This window comes from Lathyrus oleraceus, chromosome 3 (genome assembly GCF_024323335.1).
Source record: "Lathyrus oleraceus cultivar Zhongwan6 chromosome 3, CAAS_Psat_ZW6_1.0, whole genome shotgun sequence".
Taxonomy (NCBI): domain Eukaryota; kingdom Viridiplantae; phylum Streptophyta; class Magnoliopsida; order Fabales; family Fabaceae; genus Lathyrus; species Lathyrus oleraceus.
Window position 1 is genome coordinate 516797908 of NC_066581.1, and position 15820 is coordinate 516813727.

The window sequence follows — 15820 nt, forward strand, 5'->3', positions numbered from 1 at the left end:
ATATTTTCCCTTTCCTTTATGAATAAATAAAGTTCGATGGCGACTCTGTTGTATATTCGAGCGTGCGATGTGCTCAGGTATTTTTCGCAGCGTGTCACATGGCATACACGCTTATAGGGGATAAGAGAGACCACTTGGTCTTGTGGCCCCGAGAGGAGCCATGCGTTGAAGATCCCTTGCACGTCAGAGGGATTATTTAAACCATTTTCTAGATTTTCATTTCCCCCTCCTATATTCTCACTCTACTTTCACTCTTTCAGACTCCATATCTCCCTCTTACATCTACGCTTTCTCCTCTCTCTACATCTCACATCGTCTTTAGCCTTAGCAGAACCACCCCAAACCCTAACCACCCTCTAAAACATTGCAACCCCTATATTTCCAGTTGAAGTTCAACTGAGATCTTCAAACATTCAACCTTAGCCCAACTAAACCTATAAACCCTAACCCAACCTAGAAGAACCCTAACCATTAACCCTCTTCCAAACCTATGAACCCTAACCCACCCTAAAAGAACCCTATCATTTAACCCTCATCCAAACCTACGAACCATAACCCAACCCAAAAGAACCCTAACCCTAACATCTTCATCTTAAACCCCTAGACTCAGAGGAACCCTAATCCAATTTCAAGAAACTAGCCTCCCTTCCTCAAACATTGAAACTATCAACACAACCTCCCATCCTAATTTTCTTTCAGTCCCATATCCTAATCCAGAATCAAGAAAAGCTAATCCAAACATTCAGATTGAACCCTTTGTGTTTTGGAAACCCTAGACCCCTCCCAAATCTAACAAGTCTTACCTCAAATCAACATCTGAAACACAATCAAACACAAATAACAAACCATTACTAAACTCAGTAAACCCTAGGATCCCAAAAACTTAGTCTATTCAAATATTACAAAATTCCACATGGTCGCATTCAGATAAAGAAAACAACAACACCTACTTGATCTGCAGTGAGTTCCCACAACGTAAGCTCTCCATTTCTCTTTTCTTTTTTTTGTTTCTTTCTATCTTCCTTTTTCTCAATCTTCCTTTTCTCGTTTTGGCATGCAAGGTATTTATTTGGACTGGTTGTAGACCTAAGCTCAAGTAGCTTAGGGTTTCAAGGCAAAACCCTAAGTACCGATGTTAAGACCTTCGGGTGGTGGAAGGATATTGCAGCAACTTATGTTTTTTTGTTAATTTATTCTCCATCATCTCATAAATCTCTTTAGTTTATATAGTGTTGGGTTAAATTTAAATTAGGAAATTTTTTTAGGTCAGATTGATTGTAGCAAAAGTAGCATTCCCGATAATCCATGGTTTTTTTGTGTATCTGGTCATATGTCCTTTGTAAAATTGCACGAAATGTATCTGAATTTCATATATGGAAGGATTTTCTATTATTTTTTTCACTTTTTGATGATTTGATCCACCTACATATAATTACTGTAGCACATTTAGGGTTTGGATGAACTTGGTCCTTAACTTTGAATAGTTACACGGACTTTGACTTAGACTTTTTCGACTCGTGGACCTTGAACTGATCCATAGACTCAAAAAAAAAAACTAATAAAAAGCTAACTCACTAATAGCAAACTAATAATAATAAAAACTGACTCTTGACTACTTGAATACTAGACCTAAATAAAAGCATTAATAATAATACCATTAATATTAATAATCTAATAATACTAACACTAATATACAAGTATTAATAAACATAATGCTACGTCAACTAATAACATTTTATTTATGCAAATAATAAAATTAATAATATTAATAATCCTTAACATCGTTGAAATAAAGTTAGCAACAACAAAAATCAAATAAGAGGAAAAAGTCAAAATGGGCCCCCTTTGACTTTTGGATCAATGGGGTTGACTCTGGACTCAAATGCATGGTACTCAGATAAAAATAGACTAATGCAAATGGTAAAGACTCAATAAACTTTGACAATCAATGACCATAAAAATCAAGACAATAATGGGCAAAATTTGGGGTACGACAAAGGTTATTTGCATCTGATAACATTTAAGTGGATTTTTTTTGTTATGACATATGTCCCACTTAAGATTCCATGTGTCTGAAAATTGTCTAGCATGTGTAGTAGCCATTTGGGTAGAGTCAGATGGGTAATGCTGAAAACTCTTATTGAATCCTAAAAAATTACTTTTTAGTTTCTATCAAAACTGAAATTAACCTTTCAAATTTCTAACAAAAATCACTTTATCACTCATCTCTTCACACACTTACCATTACTCTCTCCTACACCTTTCATTTTTCTAAACAAAACCTATAAAAACCCTAAACTCCACCAATGACATCCTCTTTTTCTCAACAAATTCCTCTTAATTTGGATTTTGGTGCAAGTCTTTAGATCAGACCTAGACCTTTGTTGCTTAGAGAAGAATATCTAAAACTCATCATTGAGTAAGTAGTGGACTTCAAGAGTTTTTCTACAAACGGGTATCCTCTAATTGAGCATTTTGAAGAATAAGTATGGATGAACTACTTTAACATTCTGAATGGTCCAACATATTCTCTTCTTATCAAGGACTTTTGGGCAAGGGTTGGAATGTATGATAAGTTTGCTGCTTTGGTTGAAGTAAGAAATGCTATAGAAAATGACAAGAGTTTGAAAGGGAAAACAAGGATTGAAACGGGTTTAAACGAGTTTAAATGTACTGAAATTAAGTATGTTGTCATGGGAGTTGATATTGCTATCACCAAAGACAATATTGCTCAAGTGATTGGTGTAGAGAATACTGGTATTGTGAAACATAACTCAAAAGATGGAACCAAGTTTGCCTCAGAGATTAAAGCAAACCTTTCTGAGAATCAAAAATATTTTGGAAAAGTGAAGAATTTGTATCTTCCATTCAGACTCCTCTTCAAGATTATCATAAGCAGTCTGATTCCCAGAGAAGGCTGTTCTGATTAGATTTCATGGGATCACTAACACTTCCTATGGTTTGTAATCAATAAGAAGCCTTTCAATCTCTCTACTTACATATTTCATTATCTCTGTGAGTCAATCAAGGATTCTCAGAAGCACAATAAAAAGATTATCCTTATGCTATATTACTCTCTGAGCTCTTTTATTCATGCAGACTGATTGATGTTCTGAAATAGTTAAATGTTACTCATGACCTAGAAGTCTGCTATGGTAATGTTCTCTCAGCAACAGTTCTGGAAAACATGCAAGTCATCAAAAAGAAGTTTATTTTGATGGTTCCCGATCCTATCAGAATCATAAGAGATGAAAGTAGAGCATACATAGACAACTATCATGTGATTACTAAAGAAGACAACCTAGAAGTTATTAGACAATACTTTATGACGGTCAAGAAACAAATTATGGTAACTATGACCATAGAGAATATTCCAGATAAAGCTCCTGATAATCACAGCAGAAGAAAGAAGAGGAAGCGTCCTACTTCAGAAGAAGAACATGTCACTCAGAAGCCTTCTAAGAAAAAGCTTTTAAGTGATGCTCAGAAGGCCTTACAAAATGAAGTTGAGGAGGTAGCTTTCAAAACTAGAATTTTTTTTTAAAATATCCAAAAATTTAAAAAAAATTTCAAAAATATCCATTTTTTCCAAAAATTTACCAAAATGGGCAATTTTTGCCCTAATTTCCTACATAGGCGCCACCCTAGTTGGCGCCTACCCTTAAAGGGTAGGGCAAGTCGCCACTAGGAGTGGCGCCTACCCTTTAAGTTTTTTTTTTTTTTTTTTTTTTTTTTTTTAAATATGTTTTTTTTTTTTTTTTTTTTTTTTTTTTTTTTTTTTTAAATTTTTTTTAATTTATGAATTTATATTTTTTCTAAATAATATAATTTATATTAACACATATAATAAATAAAATTATTTACAAGATATATTATTATATATATATATATATATATATATATATATATATATTAATTTATATATATACTAATTTAATTTATAAGTAATTATTATTATTTAAAATTTTTTGGAAGAATTAGGGTTAATCATGTTAAGGTTAATTTATCATTTATAATTAGGGTTTATTGATCGGTTATAATTAGAGTTTGGTAGTTATGACCTAATTGAAACCCTAATTCCCTATAAGATTAAGTAATCAAGTGCGACACTAATTAGGGTTAGGTAGACTGGTGTACAACCCAGATCTTTTCCTATAAATAAAGTGTTATTTCCTTCCATTTTCTTCACCACTGTTTCCTATCACTTTCTGTATCAAGTTGAGTTCATGGCATCCCCAAGACCGTCGTCATGGCAGCGAACATCATCAAGGCGCCCGGATCCTGAACCAGTAATCTTAAAAAGGGATGGGCATGTTATTTTCTCGCCTTTGAAACCTCCAATGGAGATGAAATTTTGGAACATCCGTTCGTTGGACCAACTAAAAAGGTCCTTGATGTCTTGGTTAGAGGGAGATTACCAACCTGGTGAAGTCATCAGAAGGATTCAGAGGCTTAGAACAAGGTTCTCATTTGAAACTGGAGAAACGATACGTTGGTGGGTTGAAGTTGAAAGCGACATTGATTGCATCCAAATGATGCATGGATCAGACGACATAGTGTTAACTGTTGTAATTTCTTAGATTTTAATGGTTGTTTGTCATGTTATTGTTGTATTTGTTATTGTTCTAGTACTTGTTCTTGTTTTAGTACTTGTTTTTGTTCCAGTATTTGTTTTTGTTTTAGTAATTGGTGTTGTAATGTTAGATGTTTGTGTTTGTTGTTCAAGTGTCATCTTCTATTTGGAATAAAAAGTAAACTTTAATTTAAAATGATTTTGGTACACAGATTTATGAAAGTGAAAACTAAGTTGTGGAACTAGATCCACGATATGGACATTTGTTCTTATTATGCCCTAGTTGTCTACATATGCTACACTTCCTCTGCATTTTCTCTGCGACGTCCATTTCAGTTCTAATGCGCCTGCTATTTGGGCGACCACTTTTATTCCGCCGCATCGATTCGTTGTGCCAAACAATTTCCCCGTCATACTCTGGCCAATACGCCTCCAATGCTACCACCGGAAAGGGATTGTCGTATACATTGAGCAATGTTGCAACTTTGTAGATTGGAGACACTAGCGATAATGCATCGAAGTGGCTGTGTGAACACGCTGCAATGACATGGGAACAAGGCATACGATAGGCCTGAAATTGACCACAGTCGCACCAACGGTCTGGTATTAGGACCCTATACTCTTGTCTGGGCAGCCCTTGGTTGTGGTCAATTGTTTCCTTGACACTAAAAGTGTGGCCATGGCGGTCGAATTCCGTAACCCGATGGCTGCTGGCTTTGGCAGATTCCTGCCTCATAAACTTCATGCAGGCATCACTATATACTTGACTCGTCTGCAACACTTCATTCCAGCGCCTGCCTCTTGTTACGAACAACGTTGCCATCCGAAAATAGGTCGCACTCACCAATGCGGTTACCGGGAGGTTACGTATGCCCTTAAACACGCCGTTCATTGATTCCACAAGATTTGTTGTCATGTGGCCCCACCTCACCCCATCGTCGTATGATCTAGTCCACTTCGCTCTGTCGATATTATCGATCCACCTCCCTGCATCAGAATTTGCCAACACTATTTCCCGGCGGTAGTATTGGAATCCAGATTGGTTTAATGCATACCCCGCGTTTATCAAATGTTGCTTCAAGAAGTTATCCTTGAACTCCCGCATAAAATTTTGAGCAATATGCCTTATGCAGTAGACATGGGTAGACGGGGGGTCATGCCAACCATTTGCTGGATTATTGTATGCACTGTCTATTGAAGCGTGCCTGTCAGAAATCACGCAGATGCCAGCTTGTGGAGTCACGTGCGTTCGAAGATTCTTAAGGAAGAAACTCCAAGCAGCAGCCGTTTCTCCTTCCACCAATGCAAAGGCTATTGGGAAAATATTTGAATTGCCATCTTGTGCGACCGCCATCAGTAACGATCCTTTGTATTTCCCATACAGCCAAGTTCCATCGACTTGAACAAGTGGTTTGCAGAATGTGAACCCGATGATGCAGGGACGGAATGCCCAGAAAAGTCTATGGAAAATTCCATTACCTTCTAGACGAGTTCCGTCAGGGGATTGTGCAGGCAAGGTCTCCATTATAGTAACCGTCCCAGGTGAATACAATCGTAGTGCAGCCAGGTAGCGTGGTAGTTGTTTGTATGATTCCTCCCAGTTACCGTACACCAGTTCAATTGCCTTGGTTTTCGCTAACCAAGCCTTTCTGTATGACGGTGTATATTTGAAAACAGCCACACAATGGGAGATAATTGTTTTGACCTTCAGTGACGGGTCAGCCTCAACTAGAGGTAATATGGAATGGCAGATCATGTCATGGCTAAGTTTGCGATGATCCTGTGCCATGTTGGTGTTGACGCAAATGTGAGCTTGAGATATGGACCCTATCACCCACGCATTATGCTTCTTCTTGTACGATGCCATCAACCTATATCCACACTCCGGATTTTTGCATACAATAACGTATCTTTCTGGATTTGATTTGATAACATCGTAGTCAACACAATTTTTCAAGTGCCAGTTCTTTATTGCTAACAGACACTCTTCCTTGGTCCGAAATTGGTCACCCTTCTTTAGTCCTCATCAGACCTCATATATGGGTTGTAGAACATATCTGATGAGGGCTCATCCTCGCCCAAGTTAAGTGTTGTGAAGTGCGCAGGAGGTGAGTAGCGTTGCGCTATAGGTATTTGAGCTTGGTCTTCGTCTTCAGAATGACGGTTCACCAAGTCATCAACCACGTCTTCAGCATCATCAACCACATCGTCTTCAACGTGGTGCTCAGCATCTTGTTCGTCATCAATCACAGGATCAATAACCTGTGATTGAATATTCTGAGTTGGTTGAGGTTGTTCCAACACAATGTACAACACTATGTATTCGTAACCAGAGTACTCATGGTTACGAAGCATGTATTGTGTCTCCATGTCATTTTGAATCAATGACTTATAAAACTTGACAGAGTTGTTTTCTGAAAAAAAAGGTTGTTGATAAAAAATTTGGGACACGGGTTGTCTTAGTTTGGACTCAATCTTCCTCTTCAGATAAGAGAAGTCAGCTCCTCTATTTAGACAAAAACGAGTGCATTCGGTGTTTCTAAATAGGAAGCCAGACCTATCACATTCATAAGTCTCACCATTGACGTGAGCTTTGACTTTGTATTGTGATGAAGATGCCATGTTTTGTGAAGACATTGTGAAGGTTTTGTGAAGGTTTTGTGTAGGTTTTGTGAAGGTTTTGTGAAGGTTTTGTGAAGGTTTTGTGAAGATATTGTCAAGGTTTTGTGAAGATTGCTGTGAAGATATTGTGAATACCTTTGCGAAAATGTGTGTGAATATTTATACTGCAAGAATCTTACTGCCTATCCATCAAGTCCTCACCACCAAGTCTGAACTTAGTCTCAGAGATTCCCATGCATGCCTGTTCCCCATCAAGTCTTCACCACCAAGTCTGGAAGATTCCCACGCATGCCTTACACGTGTCACACCCTTGAATGCAACACTCCCACCTAGTCTGTACTAATGCATGCCAACCTATCCACCTAGCCTGAACTTAGTCTCAGAGATTCCCATGCATGCCTGTTCCCCATCAAGTCTTCACCACCAAGTCTGGCAGATTCCCACGCATGCCTTACACGTGTCACACCCTTGAATGCAACACTCCCACCTAGTCTGTACTAATGCATGCCAACCTATCCACCTAGCCTGAACTTAGTCTCAGAGATTCCCATGCATGCCTGTTCCCCATCAAGTCTTCACCACCAAGTCTGGCAGATTCCCACGCATGCCAACCTATCCACCTATCCATATTTCCCCCCTAAGAGTTTACTTATGCCCTTTTGGCATAATAAAAAATGTGATAAAAAAAGCGCAAGCACATAGATCACCATAAAATGACAACAAACATGTTATAGGAAAGAAATTCTTAAAATCGTGTTAGTAGTTTCTTACAAATAAAGTAAAATAGTGATTATGTGTTTAAAATAATATTCAATCTTATTTACGCTTAATTATTTATTTTAAAGAAGATTCCCACGCATGCCTTACACGTGTCACATTTTTTCACCATCAGATTCCACCAAGTCTTTCCCAAGACAAGACAACTCCCACCTAGTCTGCACCAATGCATGCCAACACTACCACCTAGTCTGCACCAATGCATGCCAACACTACCACCTAGTCTGCACCTATTCTGCAAGATTCCCATGCATGCCTTCCACGTGTCACACCTTTGCATCATCAGATTCCACCAAGTCTTCCCCAAGACAAGACAACTCCCACCTAGTCTGCACCTATGCATCACTACGCCAAAAAGTGCTTTTGGCAGCACCAAAAAGAAAGCGCTTTTTAAAAAAAGCGCTGTAATAGCTTGAAAAAAAATTCGCCTATGTAAAGAAAGCGCTTTTAAGGTAAAAGCGCTCTTATAGGTCTCCACTTATGAAAGCGCTTTTAAGGTAAAAGCGCTCTTATAGGTCTCAGTCTCACATCTATGAGTTTCACACTTATGAAAGCGCTTTTAAGGTAAAAGCGCTCTTATAGGTCTCATGGGTTTCACACTTATGAAAGCGCTTTTAAGGTAAAAGCGCTCTTATAGGTCTCAGTCTCACATCTATGAGTTTCACACTTATGAAAGCGCTTTTAAGGTAAAAGCGCTCTTATAGGTCTCATGGGTTTCACACTTATGAAAGCGCTTTTAAGGTAAAAGCGCTCTTATAGGTCTCAGTCTCACACACTTATGAAAGCGCTTTTAAGGTAAAAGCGCTCTTATAGGTCTCATGGGTTTCACACTTATGAAAGCGCTTTTGAGGTAAAAGCGCTCTTATAGGTCTCATGGGTTTCAGACTTATGAAAGCGCTTTTAAGGTAAAAGCGCTCTTATAGGTCTCAGTCTCACATCTATGAATAGAGAGCGCTTTTTAGTAAAAAGCGCTCTTAAAGGTTGTCTATATACCACCTTTAGCAGCGCTTTTTACTAAAAAGCGCTCTCTATTGACAACCTTTAGCAGCGCTTTTTAGTAAACAAAAAGCGCTGCTAAAACCTATAGCAGCGCCACCTACGGCAGCGCTTTTAAGCGCTTTTAAAGGCCAAAAAAAGCGCTCTCATAGGTCTTTTTTGGCGTAGTGCATGCAAACACTGCCACCTAGTCTGCACCTATTCTGCAAGATTCCCACGCATGCCTTACACTTGTCACGTTTTTGCATCACCAGATTCCACCAAGTCTTCCCCAAGACAAGACAACTCCCACCTAGTCTGCACCAATGCATGCCAACACTGCCACCTAGTCTGCACCTATTCTGCAAGATTCCCACGCATGCCTTACACTTGTCACATTTTTGCATCATCAGATTCCACCAATGCATGCCAACACTACCACGCATGCCTTACACTTGTCACATTTTTGCATATTCAGTCTACTTGAAAACGAGTATAAATAGAGGGTCATTCTTGCAAGTTTTCATCAACCACTAACACTTTTATTCAGAGAACTCAGGCGAAACTTCTCATCCACCAAGCTTCTTCCTACATTGCAGTCATGTCGCTTCTTACCATGGGCCAAGAACACAGAGGAACTAGGGCAAACATTGCCTCATTCGTAAGTTTTTCTTGAACATTGCCTCTTTCGTATGTTTGTAATTAGTTTTTTAAAAGTCCAATATAATGATTGTTTATATTGTTTGTTTTTAAAGGATCCCAAGAAATTTCGTCAACGTTCACACCCAATGCCTTATCCAGACCCATGGTGCGTACCTTACATAGAGCGTGCGGGTTTCGGTCATGTAATGCATGTCGTAAATGCCACCATTGATGCCAAATTCATTTTGGCTCTGTGTGAACGTTGGAGACCTGAGACACACACTTTTCACCTACCAACTGGTGAATGTACCGTCACATTAGAGGACGTGTACATATAGTTGGGGTTCTGCAGTATTAGCATTCCTATATAGCTCTTTGTGTAAAAATGCACAAAATGAGCACTGTACATTTTCTGGATGTGCTTTTTTGCTCCAAACATGGGGGTGGTGGAGATTGCCGAGGCTAGCCCCAGAAAATCCTAATGACTACTCCTTCCCCTACGCAACTAGGTAAATTTATGATCTTATTTCATTTTGTATATTTATTCTATAAATATTTGTAACTAATATTATTTATCTTTTTTTGTTTAGGTTCATTACAACCGGACTGGATTACAGTCTTACCCCCAAAAATAAAATTATATTTTATCGTCAACTGTTGGATCGTCTCCGAGCACAGGATGTATTACCACTAAATCACTCAGCTTCTAACTGATTTATTAATATCATGCATTCTCGATAAATAACATATTTACTTTTTTCTTTGCAGTTTATTTGGAGGCCATATTTGGGATTGGAACATCAACCCAACCCCGAAGATGCAGCTGTTTGGACAGCAAAAACGGCCATAATGCGGTTCACCACTGTGGAGATGCACCAGAGTGACCGTGTCAAGCTTCAATTCGGAATGCATCAAGAAATCCCAGGCCCCCTAATGTCTATGGAACCTTGGCATCTAAAAAAAGTCAGCCACCAGTGGTATGCCCAAATTGGAAGGAATTTGCTAAGGAGTTTCGTAAAATGTGGAAAGACCGTGCCCACTATGTTCTACAATTTCCGGTGGCGCCCAACGAAATGAAGCCGACAAGGGAATATGTGGATTGGTATAGAGCAAATACCAATCCAGAAATGATTGTGTCTGACCCGTTCTATTTGGACGATCCCCGGATGCAACAACCATATTTCCAACAACAACAACCACCACAGTATTCCCAACAACAACAACCACCACAGTATTCCCAACAACAACAACCACCACCTTATTACCAACAACAACCACCACAACCATTTTACCAACAACAACCACCACCACCTTATTACCAACAACAACCACCACCACCATATTACCAACAACAACCACCACAACACATGTCCACCCCCCAACCAAATCAACAATACATACCACAAACTCAATCCCAATACCATGAAGACTACCAACAACAAACTCAACATTCCCACCACCATCAACAGTCCCAACACCTACCACAATATCAATCCCCCTACTTCCACCAATCCCAACACTTCCAACACGACAATTTCCCAAGCTCTTCCAGTCCTCCACCTAGCCCCGACACGGGTATACAAGAGGACTACCAACAGGACTACTACACACCACAACAAACATTGCACTTTGGCCAACCCGATTCAACCCTAAACTACCAAAGACCACAATTCGAGGGCGCACCCAGCAGTAGTCAGTTTGTCCCACCGAGACAAAGCTTCGAGGGCGCAGAGGGGACTCGTCTTTCCTACAGCACTGAAGGGACTTCGACCCAACCACAACGGCAAGCGGCAAGGGGGCGCGTTAGGGCAAGGGGTGGTAATAGGGAAGCACCACCACCACGTGAACCGTCTAGGCGAGTTATTAGACCTCCCCCGTGCGGATCGTACCAGGGACCGCATCATATGTGATTAATCATATCTTTGTAATATTTGTCTTGTCTATTATTTAAATAAAAATATTTCTGTTTATTATCTTTATATCTTTATCTTTATCTTTAAAATATTGTCTATCATATCTTTATACGTATATAAATTAATTTTTTTTCCAAAAATTTACAAATAATATTTATTACTTATAAATTATATTAATATATATAATATAAATTAATATATATATAATATAAATTAATATATAATATATATATATATATATATATATATATATCTTGTAAAAAAATTTATTTATATATATGTCTTAACATAAATTAATATAATTAAGAAAAAATATAAATTCATAAATTAAAAAAAATTTAAAAAAAAAAAAAAAACATATTTAAAAAAAAAAAAAAAAAAAAAAATTGGAATGGGCATAGGCGCCACTCCTAGTGGCGACTTGCCCTACCCATTAAGGGTAGGCGCCAACTAGGGTGGCGCCTTAGTGTAAAAAATGACCAAAATTGGCCATTTGTGTAATTATTTTGAAAAATTGTATATTTTTGAAATTTTTTTTAAATTTTTGGATATTTTAAAAAAAAATTCTCAAAACTAAGGTTGTGCCTACCAAAACTAGAAGTGGAGGTACATGTCAAACCTATGTGAAGGAAAAAGGCCATGAGCTTGCTTTCAAACAAAAGAAGCTAAGGAAAATGATTCTTCCAATTGAATAATAATAATAATAATAATAAGAAGAAGTGCATTTGAAGAGGAAAGCTAGACAACATGCAGACTCTCTTATGTCATGTGTTTTCATAGCTAGTCCCAAACTTGTTGCAGCTACCTTAGTGGAAAATGTTGAAGAAGTCACTCAAAAGGAAAATGATGTTTTGAGGGAGCAATTGAGCTATAGTTTTACTTCAGTTACTAGTGCACCTGAAGTTGTTCATTTTGCTTAAGAACTTGCACTTGAAGTTTCTGAGAAGGTGTCTTTTGATATTGCTGCTTCTGAGGTGGTTCTAGAAACTGGTAGAACTATGAAAGTTGAAGCTGATGCGGGAAATGAAAAGGGTTGTGTGGCCAAAGACGTGGTTTTTTAGGACCAAGTTGCTGAAGAAGTATTCACTACATAAGAGCCTTTGGTTGTTGAAGCTACATTCAGTTACTTTTTTGACCCTTTTTTTAATTCAAGTATGAACTCTTATCTATTACTTAGGCAATCCCCAACCCTTTCATCCTCTAAATCCTATGAACACAGATTTTCCCCATCTACCAAACAACCTACCTATCATAAAATACCAACCTATAATTTTCCCCACTCAACATACAACCGTCCCAGAATTAATTGACCTAAACCAAATTCAGAGAATCTATGAGCCATTCACTAGCTAGAAGCTCTCTCAGAGCATCTAATTAATGAATTACCCTATAACTAATCCAATCAAACACCTCTGTTAGTCACACCCCAATAATTTTACGTTGCTGACCCTTCTCCCTTTGAATCTTAACCCTCTAGTCCTTCAGAACAACAGACTCAGAGTCAACCTACTATTGAGTCTGAATATGTTGTATTTGATGAACCTCAACATGAGATTGTATTTAAACCTCAACCTAAACCTTATCTTGAACCTCACCCTTTATCTCAAGTTAAAGACACTGCTACTGTGGCATAAGCTGGCACAAAATAGCTCTCCGAGACTAGAGATACCCCCTCTCATACAGAAGCAATCCACATCCCTCGCTGTCTCTCACCTTCACTTGTTTATAACCCTAACCAAAATACTCCTCTCCAAATCCTTTCCCAAATAAAAGAGTTTAGAGATGGACTTTAATTTAAGGTCAGAGAGCTTGTCCTTAATAGGCATGTCATCACTGACACTGTAACATATGCTACAAAATGGGATGCTTTCAGATCTTCTGTTGATTTAGTCATACAAAATCTGAGAAGCTTCTCATCGGAAGTTGTTGCTTCATCTAGTCAGAGGCAGAATCAGCTTGAGGTAAGATTAGCTTATGTTTCTAATTCTCAAGTTTAGATGGGCAATCATATTCAAGATATGAGCTCTCAAATTTCCAACCTTGCAAGTCATCAAAAAACAGTGGATGCTCAGATCAGTTTTGTGGTTGCTAAGAAAGAGGAGATATGTTCTGATCTGAAGTCTATCAATAAGCTCATGAAGAAACCGTAGTCTTAGGATTTAGAACTTGTTTTATTAATTTATTTTGTTTTATCATTTTTGCATCCCCTGGTTTTATTTAATGATGAAAACTTCTTTTGACTTGAACTTATATCTGTTAAGCTTTTAGTTTTATTTGCTTATATGTTTTAAACTCCGAGCTATGTCAATTTTGGGATATTACGTCTGATAAAATAAAATCTTGTTTTGACAATCTTTTTGGACATCAGTTAGTGTAAGTTTATGCTTTTTTTAATAAAAATTCACTGCACACATGACTTTGATGGTTAAAAAGAGATTTCAACAAATGTGTGGGAAAGATCTGCTTTTATTCATTGAGAAAGGATTATAAGGCTTTGAAAATAAACGAGCAATACAAGAGGCTACTCAAACTTAGTGAGAAGACCATCTTCTTGGGGTTCTTCATCTTTGTCGCCGAAGTTCTTCCAACCCTAGATGCTCCAACAGAAGTTCCAACACCTTTCTCATCTTTCTAATCCTTTATAGCCTTCTTAACTTCTTCAAAAGAACCATTCTCCGTGTTTTCACTTGATTTGCTAATTCTGATCAAGAGAGAAGTTTTATGAAAAAAGGAGGAATGTATATTTTTGCATGTTCTAAACTGGATTTTATAGATAAAAAGGGAAAAAGAGAAATTTGTCTGGTTTAGTATGCACCAATAAAATCAATAGAGAGATACATTCTTGTTCTTTAGACTCTCCTTCCAAGGTTTGACTTCTATGTCTCATTAGCTGAAGAATAGGTTAGAATATATCATGATTTTTAGCATCTTTTACAAATTCTAGTCATTTATCACGTTTTTCTTTACTGGTGACAAAAGAAAAAAACCAATCATGATTTTTTAATTTTTATTCAGACTTGATGAATTCCCATACGATCTATATTTCTTTAGTATCTTTTCTCTTTCTATTATCTATATTTTTTTATTGATAACAAAAGGGTGAAAACATGAAAGTATTTAAGGAGGTAAGAGCATTTTGAATGCACCTGAACCTATCTAACAAGAACTTATTTTTTCTTGCTTATGTGTTTAAATTATGAAGTTTATTATTTGTGCTATTAAGATAAGTTAATCATCTTGGACAGGACTTAGGGGGAGCTTTCAAAACTCAACCTTTGAACTATTACACTAAGGAGGAGCTTAAAAACTCATACCCTGATGTCATTCAAGATAGTTAAATTGACCAATCATTGTTCTTAAATACTTTTATTTGTCATAAAAAAGACGGAGATTGTTGGAACAAAATTGTTCATATCCCTTAAGTTTTTGTGATAACAAAGTACTCAAAGAACATAGGTTATATTATCATGTGTTCAAGTGTACAAGAACATAAGCTAAAATTTTACATGGTTCTGACTCTAAAAGAGCATATAAAGAGAAGCTAAAGACTCAGGTTTTGAAGGTTCAGAATCTGATAACTCAGACTTTGAAGACCAATTCAAGGGAACTCCGCTTCTGAATAAAGCTCAGACTCTAAAGTAAATCTACTTTGTGAAAACCATATTTTAAAGAATGCCAACTAGTGCTTTGTAGCACAAGGCTCGAAAAGAGTTGACTTGTCTCCTTATGTCTACTCCAACAACTCATTAGATACCTGGTTTGTAAAAGGTATTTTGGATAAAGTTGTTACAAAAAATAGTAACTTTTTGTATAACAACTTCCAACATATATTTTGGAAAAGCTTCTCAGCAAAGACCTCTTGTTCAAGTTATCCTCTAACGTCTCTTACTACATATATAAAAGGAGATGAATATTTAAAGGAAGATAACAACATATTACACAACAACTTTGAGCTTATGTGAATAGAGTTGTTTCTTTGCACAATACTTAAGATTTTTTATCTTTGTATATCTTAGAAGTATTAAGTATTAAGAGCCTTTGTGTGTGTTATATCACTTTTACACCTCTGAGTATATATCAAGTATAGTTGTTATCTATTCTTCTAAACTGATTGTTTAGAGTCTAGGAAGTCTCTTGCTAGTTTGCTTGAGCAATTGAAGTCTCTTTCCTGTGTGCTTGAGCATAAGTCTCTTTCTAGTGTGATTAAGCAGTTGAAGTCTCTTTCTAGTTTTCTTGAGCAAGTTGTAATATGTTTGATTATAGTGAAAATCTCTTGTAATACAAGGGGACTAGACTACTCCTAATTTGTGGAAGGAAC

The 15820-nt window shown here is 37.3% G+C and overlaps 1 protein-coding gene across 1 annotated transcript; it reads left to right on the plus strand.

The window, feature by feature from the left end:
* Nucleotides 1-2492: 2492 nt before the first annotated feature.
* Nucleotides 2493-2930, plus strand: LOC127131923 (uncharacterized). Its single transcript, XM_051060806.1, has one exon. It carries the CDS (start codon nt 2493-2495, stop codon nt 2928-2930), a length of 438 nt encoding a protein of 145 aa, XP_050916763.1.
* The last annotated feature ends 12890 nt before the right edge of the window (nt 2931-15820 follow it).

Excerpts from the sequence above, each read along its gene's own strand:
- LOC127131923 (XM_051060806.1), top strand. The coding sequence starts at position 2,493 with ATGAACTACTTTAACATTCTGAATGGTCCAACATATTCTCTTCTTATC.